The sequence below is a fragment of the Myripristis murdjan genome, chromosome 12 (genome assembly GCF_902150065.1).
Source record: "Myripristis murdjan chromosome 12, fMyrMur1.1, whole genome shotgun sequence".
Taxonomy (NCBI): domain Eukaryota; kingdom Metazoa; phylum Chordata; class Actinopteri; order Holocentriformes; family Holocentridae; genus Myripristis; species Myripristis murdjan.
The window spans coordinates 12,508,514-12,526,589 of NC_043991.1; the positions used below are offsets into that span (position 1 = coordinate 12,508,514).

Here is an 18,076-nt window from a genome sequence, read left to right on the forward strand (position 1 = left end):
TCTTTTTTCTTTTCTTTTCTTTTCTTTTCTTTTCTTTTCTTTTCTTCAGTCTTGTGCTCCGTTTAATGGGAAACACCAGGATGTCAGTTCATGATTTCATCTGGAAAGGAGTTTCCTCTCTGTGTGGATTCCAAAGTCTAAAGATAAGAGCTTGTTTGCATCAAGATAAAGCCTTGATCCACAATCTGATTGGAAGTGTGATGCCCCGCCCACTTACAAAAAGGCTTTGACATTACCTTTTTTTTTTTTTTTTTTTTTATCACCAGCCTGTATGGCTACTGGATTTAAAGGTTACCAGCCATTCTGCATTTCAATCAGCCAAAATCACTAGCATTAGTATTATTATTAGTTGAGAATTTACATTAGTCAAGTTGGCATGAAGAGTCTACTTTGATTCAGTTGTGAAACTCACCTGATACAAAGTTGAATGTCAACTTTGATAGCCCAAATTAAGTGTTGCAGTAAAATTTCTAATCACTTGTTGATTATTGCTACAGGGTAATAGTACCTATCCAAAGGCTGTGTCTTGAAAAGCAGAGTGACATTGTGCTGTCACTCTGCTTTTAGAGCTTGAAAACCATCCATATGCACCAAATAAACCTTCTATAAATTTAAGAACCTTAAAGCCAATTTTCTACTGCCAGTGTTTAACTCTCAGTCTTAAATAGTATATTACAATCTAACAGAAAAGTTAAATAGCCACTCTAAGCTTAAATTTGTTGTTTACTGTTTACTGTCATAAGTTAGATCAACTTTTTGCAGCCCTTAATCACTGTTGCAATCTCGTCTTACTAAACCCCATGATTTCATTATTCTGTACATTTGGTTGATTTGTCCCATGTGTTTTGCAATACCGAAAAGTTTTACTGCACACATCTGGGCCAGTTCAAGGAGGAACAAGGAAATGAATTGGCTTGCAACGGTTTGCATGCAAGACAATAACATTCAGTTATCTCTCTTAATTATAATGGGCAACAGTAAGCGTCTGTCGTAAATAGAGAACAGGTATGAACATGAGTGTGAACTATTTCCCATAACAGCAGTGTTACTCATTTGATGGCAACAAAGCAGCCAATCACAGCATTTCACCCTGTGTTTTGTGTTTTGTGTATTGTGGGCCTGTGGTATTATCAGCTGACAAACACCACATCACAATAACCACATTTAGCAAGTATGAACAAAATAATCTATCTATTACAAAACAAAAACAATATTTTTCTGTACCTTTCATTGGAGCAGCAAATATCTGGGGAAGCACTGACAAGTGAAAGCATTAACTCACATTTCAGGTGAAATGAGGTCAAAATGTTCATATGGAGGAGATCAACAATATCACTAGAGCAGTGATGGAGAAGTAACAAAAGATAATTACACAGTGTATTAGTCCTCAAGTGTTACTGGAAATCATTATCAACTCTTGCCAGTAAGGTTCATCACTTCCCTTTTCAGCAGATTGCTTGCGCTTTAGAAAGATGCTGAAAACGACCCTTCTAGTAAGGATTGCGACAGAACAGAAACAGAAACATCTTAATCATTTTTGAAGCGTTCGTAGAACCGATTCTAGTTTATCAGTATGAGAAGGACTGATGTGTGCCTGAAAGTCGCTCTCGGGGGTTTCATGAGACGTGAGGTGAAAATCTAAAGGTGGATTTCCAAAAATACATCACAGTTTCGCCATCGCTAACACAGGGCAGAGACTGAATTCTGTGATGTAATGTGGGCTATGACAGAATAAGAAAATAAGAAAGAATAAGAAAAGAAAATATTTTTATTTTACAAGCATGATGCAGCATTTTGGGGCATTTTGTCAAGACACGTAAATGCTTAAAACAAGACATTTTGTCTCTAAACTGATCAAATGTAACATGTGTGCTGTATTTGTGTCTCAGTCTTTTGTATCTTCAGTTCTTAACAGTCTACATTTTGGAGCTGCAGCACACCTCGTGTCCCGACTGTCTCCTTGAGTATGGGGCAGTGTCCTGGGCAGGCCGTCACCAGCACCCGGCACACCTTTTTCTCTCTCAGAAACCTCCTCAGTGAATCATCCAAAACTTGGTTCCCCTCTCTGTACCCATCCAACAGCAGCAGAGCCTCCGTGGACCCGCTCAGCAGAGTCCTTAAGTCATCCTCTGTTGATTTCTTTTCCTCGAGACAAAGTTGTGTCATTATTTCATGAAACAAGTCACTTTCCACATTGCTACAGTCCACAGATAGAAGAAGCTCAAGGACGCTGAGCTCTGATTGGTTAAAGAGGCCATGAGTTGGTCCCCCGGCCCAGGAAGATTTCAGCATTTGGGCTATGGTGGTCTTCCCGCTTTCTGGGGCTCCCTCTAGCAGATGTATCTGTCCAGCTTCTGGGAGTAAGGCTTGAAGATTCACAGGCTGGCCCTCACTGAAACAACAAGCAAAAATGATTTATCACCTGCACCACAGATGAATCAGAAGCAGAAATCCTTTATTGATCCCTGAGGGGAAATTGGGTATACAGCAGAAGGTGGATGGAGTTCAAGTTTTTGCCTCTTTTTGTTCCTTTTGTTTGTTTGCCTGTCACCAAGATAACTCAAAAACCAACAGAGGCATTTGAATGAAACACCTTGGAGGGATGAGCTTAACTCATACAGACAGGTAAAGGTCAAAGAAGCATTGTACTGAAGGATTATACAGAAATGCAGCAAGGTGCATTATGTTGATATAGGGGATTGTGTGGCATGGCGTGATTGCTCTAATTCGTATATGTCTATTCATAAATACAAAAAAATATATATTAAAAAAAATGGACGCCCTGGGAAGTTCACCAGATAAGAGCACTTGTGAGTCCTGATCGCAGCGTCCTGGGTTCAAATCTGACCTCAGGCCATTTGCTGCATGTCATCCCTCTCTCTCCCCTGCCTTTCCTGTCTGTCTCTACTTTGACTTTTAAATAAAGCAGAAATGCCAAAAAAAAAATAGTCCTCAAAAAAAAAAAAAAAAAAGAGAAGATGAAAGGCTGGCAGCTATGGACATCAGTAACATAACTTTCAGCGTTTATGCACACGAGGGAAACTATCAAGGGGAGACAAAGAGGGAAATGAATCAAAGAAGCAACAGATATTTTAATTTCTCCAGTAATCTCCAGATAGATGTGTTGCAGTTTCAGTGAGAGGGGGTGACTTTTAGTTTTCCTGTCTGGAAAAACTCTCTTGCTCTACCATGCAGTTGTTTTTGTCTCCACCCACATGTAAAACCCACAGCTGACCTCAAAAAGTTTAGGCAAGCTCTCTGGGGGTATTTTGGGAAACGTGGGAAATCACTAACTGAAGGAGAGTGGGCAAAGTTGAGAGAAAAAATATAATATTTATCTTATTAAAAAAACTCGTGGAACACACTGAACATCATCACATCACATATTGCCGATATGTATTAACCCTTTTCAACCATGGATTACCCACAAGTTTCAGCGACCTGGGAACCTGTGACATTGTGGAACTGGCTTTAGTTTCCATTCCCTTTTCCATGATATGAAGAACCAACCATAGGGTATGTGTATGTGTAAGGGTATGTGTGAAAATCTTTAAAAGCACTTTATAATTTCTAATAGCCAACCTGAGCTCCTGCTGAATACTTCCTTCTTCCCAAATACTGATGGGGGCATGCACCTGTCCGTTTGTCCAACTTGCAGTTTCCATGTTTTGAGGCATTGTTAGCAACTGCTTGCATTTAATGGCTGTGTTGTGTTAGAGCCCTCTTATGGTAGCACGAGCTTTCCCATCAAATCGAAGCTTGACCAATCCAGGTTGCCAGCAGTGCTAGCTCGTCCTCAAAGTCCTTGAACTCAGATTTGAGTATCAACACTTGAACGAGTTTAAAATTTGATTCTGGGACTTTGGACATTGGAAATGTTCCTGGAACCTGTGCAACAGTTTCATAGTGTGGCACATCCTGCCGAGTTCCTACGGTCAAAAAGGTTGTTGGCCTGCAGTCACCCTGATTTGTCACTGTCCAGACATGTGATGGAGAGTATGCCTCCCTTTTTTTTTTTTTTTGAAATTCAACCGCAGATGTAGACAGACACAGACCAGTACCACCTGACAAGTTGTCCGTGTTTTTCTGTCCGTCAAAACAGACACTCCTCGTTGAAAAACAGTTTAAAAAAGACACTGATGGACAGACATGATTGATCTGAGGGTATCTAAAGACATGTTATAAGATTCACCCTGACCTAAACCCTGACATAACAAACACACAGAGAGAGAGAGAGAGAGAGAGAGAGAGAGAGAGAGAAAGAGAAAGATAGATGGCTAATTTCAGTGTGTTTAGACAGATGAATAGGAGGATGTACAGGCGCTCTCAAGGACAGGAATAGTGCTCTTGTTATCCGGACATAACACCAATCAGTCACCATTTCTTGGCAGACACACACACACACACACTAGGCCTGTAGCTTTAGCTTTTTGATGACTCACTTGTTCCTCAGCTTGTGTGTTAACTCTTCCTGCTGCCTCACATCCATGTGGAAGGGCGGTTTACTGTAACGAGATTTCAGAAGCTCCCCTAGGGCTGCAAACACAATAGATACAAAACTGTCAGCATGTAACTCACACAAGGGAATACACTTAAAGCCATGGGCTTAAACTCTAAAACAAAAAGCAGCTTCCAGTGTTATAACAAACAGCTGGAATGAAAGACAGTCATGTCTGAAGGGATGTTGCAGCGGCTGACACAGACAGAAAACTTTTGGGAAATGTTGACTAAGCCCATGTGACTTGACTTTTGTTGTTATGTTTTGTTCTTTTAAGCGCTAACTGTAGTTTTGAAAAAAAAAAATGGGAAGCTGAAAGTAAAAATAGCAATGAGGTAAATAGTCTCATCCTATCTGAAAGTCCCTACTAGTCAACAAGTGGAGTTACCCTCAGAAAAAATGACAGGATTCTCCTCTTCCCTTTGTTTATTTACCTGTAGACCTGACAGAGAATAGCCACGTTAGTTGCACCGTACAACAGAGTGATATTACACAAATACAAAATCACAAATGCAAAGTCAATCAGTCTCAGCCATATGAGTCTTTTACACCTCCAGTTTTGACCAACCAGGACGGCCACTTGTTGCAGTTGCTCTCGCTCTCTCGCTTTTCCTTTTTAAGATTAGCTGTGTGACTCGTTGGGTTTTAAGCTGTGACCATGTGGTTTAGAGGTGTTTGGATCACTTTTCTTGGGAACTGAGCAACTGCAACTGACCCAACTTCCCCTCAGGGATCAATAAAGTATTTCTGATTCTGATTCTTAGCAGGTCAGGATTTATTTACTTATTTATTTATTTATTTATTGCAATTGTTTTATTTTATTGAATTAATTACACAGTGGTGTATGGACTCACAGGCAGCAGAAGCTGGGCTGTCATAACAACCAACCGGGAAGTTCCTGGTGCTGGAGGTGCCATTACGTCTGGAATCTGAGGAAACACCAAAACACTATTTATTTACATGGGGATCTATGCATGTGAGTAATACTGACGATACTCAAAACCTTGTTGTGGTGACAGCTTGAGGAAAAGTCCTCAGCGGAAAAAACATATGAGCCTGTGGATTTTTGAGCACTCTCAACAATTAATTGTGTGACTTGGATTGCAAACAGACACAGTGACGGTCACTTGTCAGATGTTACCATGTTTCAGTACGATCATATGTACACTGTCTATAGACACCGATTTGTTAGAAATTTGTGTAGCATTTTTTGAAATAGGGCTCTTTTCTAAATAGACTGCTGTCTCTCTCTCACTGATTTTATTTGTAAAGGGATTTGTAAGCAACTACCGACACACAGTCCAATGCCCCATCTCATAATGCACCAAGCTGCATCTTTCTTGGATGATTAATGCTGGAGATGTTGCCCAAAATGTGAACTCTGACCTTTGTGTCACATTGTCCATTTTTGTTTAATACATATCCTATCATATGCAGAACATCCTGTTTCACTCATTGCTCACCCTTTACTGAAACTGGTTTAAAATTGTTGTTGGAGCTTTCCATCCCTTGAGTTGAAATACGACTTCTTTCCCAACAGGTTCACACGTTCATTACTCACGCAGTCATTTGTGGAGGTGTAATGCACAGTGAGCCTACTACTGAAATGATCACAGTGTATTTCGGGGACTGCACAAACAATAAAATTGTACTAAACTGAGAAACCACCCACACATTTACAGCACAGCAGCTCAAATTTCCCAGTCAACACTCTGCGCCTTGGTTGGGTGTTTCCAAACTCGACTGATCTCGCTGATATCAGATCAAACATGCCAAGTCATGCTCTCACATTCAAACATGCTACATGTCACATGTCAATAAAACTCCCTCAAGAGCCCGAGGTTAAATGTTACACCCTTAGACTGAGTGCAACTTCAGCAGATTACTTCCTCTTTCAGGCATCGGCGAGACTTCGCTGTTTTGGAAAACACAGGCAGTGGTAGGCGTGGACGTGCAGCAGAGCATACATGGCAGTCTGCAGTGTCTTTACTGTGCAAAATGATATTAAAACAGTTCCCTGTAAACATGATTAGCTCCAGCTGTGTGAGAACACCAAACTACAACAATGCACCATAAACTTTACGAGATGCATGTCATTCAATGCAACTTACTGAGAAATGATGAACAAATAATGGCACATCATGCGGTGCACAGTGTTGTTTACATGAGGAAGTTCGTAATTATAGCCTTGAATGTCACTGTGTCATATCAGCTGTTGCAACTGTGGTAAGGTAAAGCATACACGAACACGATAAAGAAATTCAGAAGAAGTGGGTTATTTGGGCCCTCACTATGCACCTGCACTGATTGTGTAGGTATGGTGCATATGCTGTGGGTTACTTGCTACTGAACCGTGAATTGAAACGTCATTTCAAAGAATTGAGTGACTGGTTACCTTTTTGCCGTCGATGCCTGAGCACGGCAATAATAACAACAACCAGGACCACTGTTGCAGTCAGTGCAATAATTAGCGCATCATTTCTCACATGAGGTTTTGGTATTTCATCTGTGGAAAAAAAAAGAGAGAAAAAACAGAAAGGTTATGGTTGAAATGTGTGTGAAGTGTGAAGAGCTGCAAGTTTACTGTGTATGAAAAACATGATAACATAAGCAGGAATTTAGTGACTTTTAAGGATATTTTTAGCAGCAGTTGTGTTCTTTGGAAATCACCGAATATACCAAAGACACAGTGGCACTTAGTTCCTCTCGTTGGTCATCAGCTTAAAAAGAAAAACTAAGCGTTTTCAGTTCCAGACCGGGTTAGGCAATGTCCACACTAAGCCAAGTAAATACGAAAATGTTTTTGTTTTGTTTTTTTCAACACTTAGACGGTGTTTTCCACCCAAAAAATTGAGCTTTTCAAAAACAAATAGCGAGCCCTTCTGCATTTCGTGCAAGCTGACGGCGCGTAGGTGTGTGTTGTGCAGTAGTGCATGTCATTTTTGTGCGGACTGCAAGCTTTTAGAGAAGGACGTGAAAACATCAGTGTGGTGTAGTGTGGATGGAGGCCCACAACAGTGTTTTTCAGATTTACCCACCTTAGTGTGGACATGGCCTTGTGTGGCATCACTACCGGCATGAGATCAATGTTTTAATGGGTTGATCTAAATGCTGAAGCCTTGCAGGGTTAGATCTACCTGGTGTGATTCTCATGTCTAATCCCTACCCACAGAGAAGGTATACCTGGTGTTCATATATGGGCATGCAAGTTCTTATTGGTAGTTTCCTATGTGGGTGTGGCCAGATGAACAAAGAGAGGGAGGTATGAAATTGAAGGCATGTTTGGGGCAGGAGAGAAGGACTACCTCTGAGTCCAATAACATGGACTGCTGCATGAACGAAGCGCAAACGGTTCCCATCGATTTAATAAACCTGTTTATTGAAAGCAAATCGCTTGGTCCATTAAGTTTTGGGAGTGAACATATAATTTAGTCTTCTAACCTAACGCTGAAGGCCAAGAAGAGAAAATTACAGTAGTGTCCCCAGCTTTTGTGGAACTAAGCTTTGAATATAAGGCTGATTATTACACTAGGATATAGAAAAGATCATTCTCAGCCCTTGAATAATATTCTTATCATTGATGAACTTGGCAAGCAAACAACTGCACTTCTTTTTTCCTTCCTATTGTTGGATCTTCTGTGTTTTTGATGCATCTTCTTACTTATCAACATAAATTGCTGTTGTCTGGTTAAGCTTGTGTTCAATATGAATAAACTGCAAGGACAATTTCATAAGCCCCTACACACATGCACACACACTAAGCATTTTACCACCAGTGTGAGAGAACACGAATTACATTTTTGTTGTAACAAGTAACACTACACGATGGTTTTGTGATTCAAGTAATGACGTACTTTCTTACTTTTGCAAATAAGCAATCGGTTACTGTTACGGTTACAACGTTAACATATTTCCCTGAATATTTTCTGCTTATGCACCTATTCCTGCTTTGAATACCTGCACCTTAGTGGAAGGTATGCAATGCAGCGATTGTGTCAAAAAGAACTATGTGATTTGGCTACTGCATGCTGCCTTTTCTCGATTTGCTTGTGTAAAGGACAAGAGAATGTCCTGTCTTGCAGTTTGAATGTTGAATTGTGAATTGAATTGTTTATTGTTTCTGGCAACCAAAGATGTTCTTTTGTGACCGCAGCAACAATTCTTGGGCCACTCCTCAGTCACTGCTGTCTACCTATCTGTATTAAACATAATCATTTATAATAAAGAGCTGTAAAGGTGATGTGCTGCCTGTCATTCCTGTTACTAGCCTAGAGTTACAGATTATAGGCCATAGACTAGGCTATGCAATGACAGCAGAGTCAATACATTCAAAGGCAGGCATACATGAGGCTCTGCCTGCCCTCTCGACAGTGCATGCACATGGAATCTCAAAAGGAGTTTCATTCTTTTTACTCCAACGCATTATTTTTCTCTGCCAAGTTACTTGTAATGGCAGTCATGCCAGTAAAAGTGCAATTCCCCGACACTGTTAGCCCCCAGCAAACCTACACTTTGATACAAAAGCACAGCGGAAAATACGCCTCTGTAACTCCTACACCCTGCTGCATCACACACAGCATATATCCAATCAGTTTCTTAAAAATGAAGCCGGGTAACACATTAAACTGTGGAAAAATTGTGGGCATGTGTTCAGAGAACCGTAGTTTCATATCAGCCGTGAAAGTCTTTATGAGTAAACATATATGATGTGAGTACACAGACTTGAAGTCTAAAGAAATCTCACTTAAAGTCAGTAGATACATAACAGGAAATGGCAGTAGGAAACTTAGAAACTGGCAAGAGGTGATATATTTCCTGCCCTTATGGGAGAACTATATTACTCTTCTCTCTCTCTAGTAAGAACTGTATACTATATTGTGAAATGGCATTGCCATGACAAAATGCCAGAGCAACGTTTGTTTCATGTGACTCATTCACTGAAAACTGCAGGCAGGTTGATCTGCAGCTACGGATGCTTTGAGACTCAAAATAACGAAGCAAACGGGGAAAGGCACATTTATACTTATGATAGTTTCACACTGAAGTCAATTTGCCCTCCCGCTCACAAGCATATTTTGTCTCTTTCGTCCCCTATAAAAATTAGTAGACTAACATTATTCGTTTTCTTGGCTGAGCCCTTCCCAAGTAAAATGTTGTACCTGGAATATGAAATGTTGCAGAGCGGTCTTCTGAAAAGCTGCATGTGTAGTTGTTTTTCTCCGAGGCTTTGACTTGGATCCAACTTGTGACCCGATAGAGCTGATCTGGTGTTCTTTCAATAGACTTGTTGGAAGTAACGCTGACGAGGTTTCCATCATGCCAGGTGGGTGAAGCCGCGGGATGTCCCTCTGACCTGCAGATGAGCTTCACTTCATCTCCATCTGCAGATTTCTGGATGGTTTTATTCACAGATTTATACGGCGCTGAAAGAGATGAGGAGAATATAAATGTGTACAGTAAACACCTTTTTTGATAGATACATATAGATAGATAGATTCAACGGAAATGTGAGATTGAATAGATATTTGGAATATTGGACATAATAGAATAGTAGTTTTATGGTAATCCACATTAAAGTGCACTATTATGAGATAAAATCCAGCATGCCGCAGTCTGAATGGGTTAATGCTTGCAGAGTTCAAATGACACAAAGCAGCTTCAGCCCAAACTGAGTAATGTTGGCTTTCTTTCACTTTCAAAATGAAGCAAACTCTTCCAAGAAATTGCCATTTTTTTTGGTGTTGCACAAGACTATTTCCCGAGGCCCCCACCCCCACCGCCAGCATGCTCTCTCTGAAAAGTTACACTGTGAAAGTTGCAGTTACACTGTGAAAATGTGGCAGACTTAGTACTAACCTTTGACAGACAAAGTTATTGTTTTATAATCAGCGTCTCCAATTTGTATCAAACACTGGTAGCTCGCAGTGTCACTGATCCTTAGCCTGGACACCTGTGATTTGAGAAAGAAAGGAAGAGAGAAGGAAAGACTCATCACAATCTCGTAATGTTGCAGGATTGCATCCAGCTCATGAATTTTGTTGCATGACATTATCTCTCCTCCATCCCCTGTTACCTGTCATTCTCTAGAAAACAGCTTTCTGTCTAATGAGGCATAAATCACAGGCAATCACAGGAAAAACATCATATAAATTTTAAAAACTGGGTTAGTATTCTTCTTTCAGTAGAGTCTACACACAAACATGATTCAATGGAAATGTGGATTTATTAACCCCTGATCTATAAACTAACTTTTATTTTGGAGCAAAGATTGGCCTTTTCTGTCTCTTCTGAGCAGCTCTTAGTATCTAAGATAGTAGGATGTACCCAGAAAATGCTGGCAAAATGGCACTTTAACATGAGCCGGGAATCCAACACAGCTCCTAAACCACCAGCTCCCATTCACATGATACTGACGCAGTAACTTGCTTACTACATGATTTGGACAGACAACAACCCATTACCTCCCCAGCCCTGAACACATCACCCATTGCTGATAATGACCTGCAACTTGGCCCAGCCGTCCTTCAGCTCGTCAGTGAGAAGCCTGACTCGCCCTCTGTACTGCGGGTCCTGGGATCCCAATTTCTCCATACCATTCTCCATGCGGTACACTTCCATGGACGAGGTAGAAGTGACCCGTTGCCAGGTCACCGTTAGGTCGTCATGAAGATTGGCAGGCACAGGCTGAAATCTGCAGCCCATCACAACGTCTCCTTCGAACTCCGCCTCATAAAAGCGTTGCGGGGCCTGCACGGTGAACAAAGCTGTGGGGAGTTTAGAGGAAATGTGTGCTGTGATGATGTCCAGATTAAAGGAATTTGTTCTGCAGCATACAAGACACAGCACTTTACAGTCACTGAAATACCTGTTTTCAGGCAGGTACCTGCTTTCTAATTTTTATATTCATAAATTAACTGCCTCATAAAATTATGTCAAATAGACATAGAAAACTGGCACGTGGATTGAGCCTTGGTTCTGTTTACACTGTAATAAAACAAGTCTACAATATACTTGTGTACACATATCACTACGACACTGTCCAGAGTACACTGCATACCTGAGACACATGGCCATGACATCACTTGCAAAACTACGAGGACGGTCAAATCCATCTGACCTAAAGGGAAAATCAAAGGGAATTTCATACATTTTGAAACCATGTTGCCTTGTTATAAGATCAGGTGGTTTGCTCTGGTTCACTTAATCACTCAGCAAAATTTACGAACTGCCGTCATTGCCATTTTGCGGTAAATGCACCATTTCTTCTTGCTGTGACATACAGTATCATGCTATTCCTGAGTTAAGCATGACTCAGTGCTGGTGCACACTGCAGCATTTTTACTTCCCTGTTGACATTTATAACAATGATTAATGGGACTAATATAGCCTACTAAGATCGCTTGTCAGTGTGACAGTGTGACAACACACACATACACACACAGAGAGAGGGACAGAAAGACCTATAGTAATCAAAATATATAACAACATGGATGCAGTTTCTAACAACAGGTTTAAACTGGTAATGCACAGGCACATGAGTTCTACAAAAGAGGGTTTAAGATTACATCTGACATTTTGTGAATGATTTAATCCAAACTGCCTGCCATGAACAGTTCTTGCATTTTCATAGTGGCAACCAAAACCATGATCCTGTGTTACTGTCACTCTCTTCGCACTGAGCCACAGATTTCTTGACTGATGTGTGACTGTTTGTCCTTTTTCCAAGTAAAAATAAGTGATAAATTGTCTAAAGTATGAACAACAACATCAGCAATACTAATAATGATAATCATCATCACCAAAATCTCTATATAACATCTTGTGAAATGAGAGAGAGGTGTTATTAAGGTCAATCCACTGTTGTTGTGATTACCAGTTCATATGCAGCTAAAATCAAGACATCATCAATCATGCATTGAGCGTCCCCGGTTAAAAAATAATAATAATATATTTTATTTGCATAGCGCTTTTCTTAGTAGTTAGATACTTAACAGTAAACTAGATTTTAAAAAATCACAAGAAATAAACAGCACAATAAAATATCTATCTGCCTATAGTTACTGCAAACATACAAATATAACAAAGATAAGCGCAGGTTCAGAGTTCAAAACTTTACTGGGAAAAACAGGGCGCTGAAATAAACACTGCCGATTAAAAACCAAAAAATAAACAAATAAATAAATGAAAAATAAGGCTACTGCGCCAAATAGAGAGGAAATGTAAATGTTTGCAATTCAACCACAGGGGCAAATAAATGTTCAAATTTAAAGCGGTGGAAAGCCACTGAGCCCTTGTTTTACACACGAACACACACAGAACCATTAACAAGGATGAGCCATTACCTTCAACTGGCCGCTTCGCACCCGCAGATCTTTCCTTCTTCCTTCACGTTTGGGCTGGCTGCCTTTATCAACTGCCTTAGCTGGCGGGAGTCCAAGGAGAGAGAGAGAGAGAGAGAGAGAGAGAGAGAGAGAGAGAGAGAGAGAGAGAGAGAGAGAGAGAGAGAAACTTTCCCGCATAACAGAAAGCGGAGGCGTCTTAGTTAATTAACCGAAGCCCCCTCCACCCACCCCACCACCTCCACCACACACACACACACACACACACACACACACACACACACACACACACACACACACGCACTGCTTCATAGCCAGTGTTACTAAACCCAGTGCATAACCCAACAGTTTTTCTCAGAGACAGAGAGGAAATCAGCAGGAAGTAAAAATACACTGCTTACAGTAAGTGAGGGCTCTTATCACTGAGTTAACCTTAAATAGCAATAAAAAGTAAGTAAATAATAACTACAGCAATGCAAACTCAAAACAACAGGAGGTGGCCCATTAGCACCCCACCACATAAATGGCACACACACACACACACACACTTGACCCATATCTCTAGAAGGAACGCATTACAGTTACTGTAAATGAAGAAACAGGGAAGCAGGAACTGACGGGGTCTTCGACTTAATGTGAGCTTCAAAGGGAATTGAATTTGAATTTGAGGGATCCCTAATTTACATGTGGGGCAAAAAGCAATGTAGCTTGAGATTCGAACCCATAACCTTTTGGGTTAAAAGACCAGCAGTCTGTCCGCAGTCTGTCCACATAAGCATGTATTGATGATAATACATAAACTTAACATTCTGTGTATGTTCAACCACACATTTCACATCCAAGGTGTCTAAACTTTTGCAGGTACTTCAAACTATTCCATAGCCCACTATTTAAATGTAGGGACACAGGAGCCCATCCCAGCATGCATTTGGCAGAAGGCAGGGAAACACGCAGGATGAGTCACAAGACCATTAGTTAATATTCCTGATTAATAAACAGACATGGTGGCCTTATAGTGCTTAGGCCACCAAATCCTCTGTCTGTCTGTATGTGCAACAGTAATATTCATTCAGGTAACTTTGGAAAATATACAGTGAAATACAAAGAAAATGAGACAGGTTTGACGGGTATAGCAGTTCAACTGTTTATTTTCCCTTTGAGGTGGTGTGCTGTTAATTGCTGTAAACCGAAGACAAATTTCACCCTTAGGACAAATGGCAATTCTCTCTCTCTCTCTCTCTCTCTCTCTCTCTCTCTCTCTCTCTCTCTCTCTCTCCCTCTCTCTCTCTCCCTCTCTGTCACACTTCCCTTTATAGACACGTCACTTGGGAAACCTAGAAATTTGAACTGAATGACAATACAATGACATGTTTTGGAAGAAATTCTACAATAGCAGGTAGAAGCTCCAAATTACATCAGGTTGTTCAGCCAAGTGGAGTTTCCATCTTGCATGAGACTGACAAAAGATGTATCTTGCAACCTTAAATGTCCATGTTAATCAGAGTGGCATCTGAGAACAGGCCAGATGACAACAGTTTGGTGACTAATAGAGTCAGTTGACAGTATGGGGTATGGGAAGCTGGACAGCGAAGACACCTGAGCAACAGTGACTCAGCAGGCCAGACTGATGACATTGGCAAGTCAACCATAGACTGAGCTGGAGTTGTCCTGGACACAAGACGAGGCAGATCTGACAGAGTTGGCAGGGAAACAGAAAGCAGATCTGGCAAGTAAACAGGAAATAGACTAGAGGGCTCAGCTGATTGGGGCGTCTCCAGCAGAGGCACCGAAGGCTGGGAGGTCACAGGCCGGGCAGGAACTGCAGGACGGGGTGTCACAGGCTAAGTAGGATTTCTGTGGCTGGGCAGGGACTGCTGGCTGGAGCTGAGGCAAAGAAACTGAGGCTGTTCTCTGGAGCAGAGGAGGCAGGGCTGGAGCTGCAGGCAGGAGGCACTGGGGCCAGGGGCAACCATAGTATAGGGAAGACTGAAGGTTGCAAGGCAGGTTCTTGAACTGGAAGCAGACAGGAACCAGCTGGAGAAGCTCTGGATGGGAGCGGCATGGTGGTCATGCAACCCAAAGGTGATGGGGTAACTTGCCATAGAGCCTGGGAGCCTGACGGGAAATGTGTTTACTCCCATTGTCAGACAGGTGCCCAGGAACATTCAGATGCAGGACTTGGCTGAGGTGGAGGTGCAAGAGGAGACACTGGAGGTGGGAGTGGTGACAGCAGGGGAAGAAGGCTGAACAGGGGGCTCCAGAGAAACAGGCGGTACAGTCTGGACAGACAGGGACCCAGCCTTGGTGAGCTGGACATGGAAGATGTGCAGACTGGCTATCAGGCTTTGAGGCTTTACACGCGAGGGGAGGAAGAGTTTTGAAAGACTTGTGCTCAATAGTTTCCCAGTGAATGGCCGTGACCCTTTTATCCAGAGCAGTATCCTGCTGAAAAAAAGCAGAAATGTGAAATAAAAAGCAGACCAGGAAGGCAAAGCTGACACTGTCTTTACTGAAGCTGTAGTCAGGAATACAAAACCGAAGGCAACAACGGGAACGAACAGAACTGAAAGCAAATCTTAAATACAAACTGAGCCTATCAGGGGAGACAGAACAGGGACCAGGCAAGGAGCTCTGGGAGAGGTACCGCAAGGACAGGGCAAAAACCTATGACAGGTCTGCATGGGAAACACAGCTCTGGTTTACAGGAACACTGTAAGCCAGCTTACAGCCTGTTTATAAAAAAAAACAAAAAAAAAAAACAGGGAAAAACCAAAGCAATCTCAAACAGAAAAGATTGTGACAGCATTTCAGATTATATCAATGCCACTAAATCACTGGGCAGTTTGAATTTTGACTTTGTTTGTCTGTAATGATTCATTTCCACTGCACTCCTTGGAAACCCCTTTGGAAAATCTTTATATTTTTGACGGCTTCATTCCATCTATACCACAAAATGTTCAAAGACAACGTCAACAGAGACTTGTGCCTTTTTGAGACTATGAGGAAACCCACAATTGGCAACAGGTGTCTATGAGACATGTCAGATGGTACTAAACTCTGTGTAGGCTGTAACTGCCATTGTATTTTATTGTTTGTACCCTGTAGGTGACAGAATCGTACTAGAGTCTGTAATAAGATACTTTTACATAGATATCATTGCCTAAAATATTAATTTTATGATTTTTAAAAGCCAAAATGAAAATATTTTAATTAAACTAATAATGTAGTTCTAGCCACAGGTATTTCAGAATGGCGTAGTTTATTTTCCTACATTTCCTGAAGCTGTATTTGTACTTTGTAACAAGATGTGCCTCTGTTGCTGGCTATTTGGCCTCAAAAACAATGGTATAAATGCAGTATTTTAAGGTATCCAGGAGGATGAAATTACAACAGGCTTCTCAACAACAGATGTACTGTGTTAATGAAATGAGATAGCTTGGCTTGATCTGGTTCATTGGATCACTGGGTCAGTGCACTGTCATTTTGAACTTTGATTCAACAAATCAAAAGTGATAAACACGACACAGTTTGGGGGAAAAATCATTTGAGGTGTATTGTTAGTTTGCTAGTGTTTATAAACCTTTTTCATCTCAAGTTCACAATTAAATAAGTTTATTTCTTCCCTGTAATATTCAAATTACATAATAAAACAGGGCTCTTTGTGAGTGCTTGGTTAGATATGGACCCTCCAACAGGTAAGACACTCACAAATACCAACAGAGGGAGCCATTTTTCAATTAAATAACCAATAACCATTCCACATGGTATAAATAGTCTGCACTGAACTCTTAGAATAGTTTTCTACAATTGCCATATTCACAGCCTTTTCTTGAGATATGACAGTGGCTGCATAATAAATTAGTGATCTTGTTTGCTGATGCCTGCCCAGGAACAATGACATCCTACAGTGACTTGTTTTATAGGATGCATAACAGTGACTATAGTAACCTAAATAGATGCTACTTGGTAAGAATGGTACGAAGAGTTATGAGGAGCGGATCACTTGTGTAAGGAATCCTACAGCAATGGATCCACTACATCCGGGTGGAAAGGTGGTGGTGCTGGTGGTTTTGACTGCTCACTGCCTGAGATGGCACTTATAGACTCCTCTGTCCTCTATTGTCAGGCACAGGACATGGTGATTAAGGCATCAAAACATTTTTAAATTATTGAATTAGAATACTGCAGGTTTGTTAAAGCAAAGCTTGAAAAGGAAGGGGGGAGATGAGAAAAGGGCCATTCTACTTCAAGGGTCTGTTAAAAAACAACAACAACATACATTACCATGGGGCTCAGCAGGGAAGGATCAGTCAAGCTGGCCAAACTTAGGCTTAGTAGTCCAGTCATTTTATGAAAAAACCTAGGACAAATTGCAAGAGAAGCAAACTCAACTGATTCTGTATCCTCAGTTTGTCCTGAGTGAGGGAAAAAAAAGTCCCAAGAAATCCCATTGGTGGAAAGTTTTGAAAATCACCTCTATATGACCATTTAATACCAAAAAACACTGTTTTTAACACACAGGGGAAAGGGATCAAAATTTTACTTTCAGATATCACTATGAAAATTCACAAGATGATTACACACACAAAGACAAGAAAAAAAGTCAATTACCAGTTCTTTGAATTATTCTGTTTACACATGCATATCACACATGATCTGATTTGATATGCCCTATTAAGGAATATAAGGAATAAATGCCAGAACAGATATTTAAACAGTGAATTAAAAGGTTACTATATGTATAGTAACCTTTTAATTCAGTTATATAGTAACCTTTTAATTCAAGGTTACTATATATGTAGTAACCTTTTAATTTACTGTTTAAATGTCTCTTCTGGCATTTATTCCTTATTAGCGCATATCAAATAAGATAATGTGTGATTTGCATGTGTAAACAGAATAATTCAAAGAACTTGTAACTGACTTTTTTTCTTGTCTTTGTGTGTGTAATCATCTTGTGAATTTTCATAGTGATATCTGAAAGTAAAAATTTGAACCATGTGTTAAAAACAGTGTTTTTTGGTAATATGTGGTTATAAATAGGTGATTTTCAAAACTTTCCACCAATGGGATTTCTTGGGACTTTTTTTCCCTCACTCAGGACAAACTGAGGATACAAAATCAGTTGAGTTTGCTTCTCTTGCAATTTGTCCTAGGTTGACCCCAATTTTGGCCTAAAATTACTGGACTCAAGGTGGACTGTGTGAAAGTGGAAACAGGGAAACAGTGCAGCATTGTG

At 40.7% G+C, this 18,076-nt stretch overlaps 1 protein-coding gene across 1 annotated transcript; it reads right to left on the reverse strand.

Annotated features, from left to right (window-relative positions):
- Nucleotides 1-1,837: 1,837 nt before the first annotated feature.
- LOC115369358 (uncharacterized) lies at nucleotides 1,838-12,874 on the reverse strand. Its single transcript, XM_030065948.1, has 10 exons — nucleotides 12,841-12,874; nucleotides 11,556-11,615; nucleotides 11,000-11,262; nucleotides 10,355-10,448; nucleotides 9,658-9,921; nucleotides 6,894-7,004; nucleotides 5,353-5,427; nucleotides 4,887-4,940; nucleotides 4,443-4,536; nucleotides 1,838-2,392 (listed from the first exon to the last, which is right to left on the reverse strand). Exons 2-10 carry the CDS (start codon nucleotides 11,608-11,610, stop codon nucleotides 1,909-1,911), a joined length of 1,494 nt encoding a protein of 497 aa, XP_029921808.1. The 5' UTR covers nucleotides 11,611-11,615; nucleotides 12,841-12,874; the 3' UTR covers nucleotides 1,838-1,908.
- Nucleotides 12,875-18,076: the final 5,202 nt, after the last annotated feature.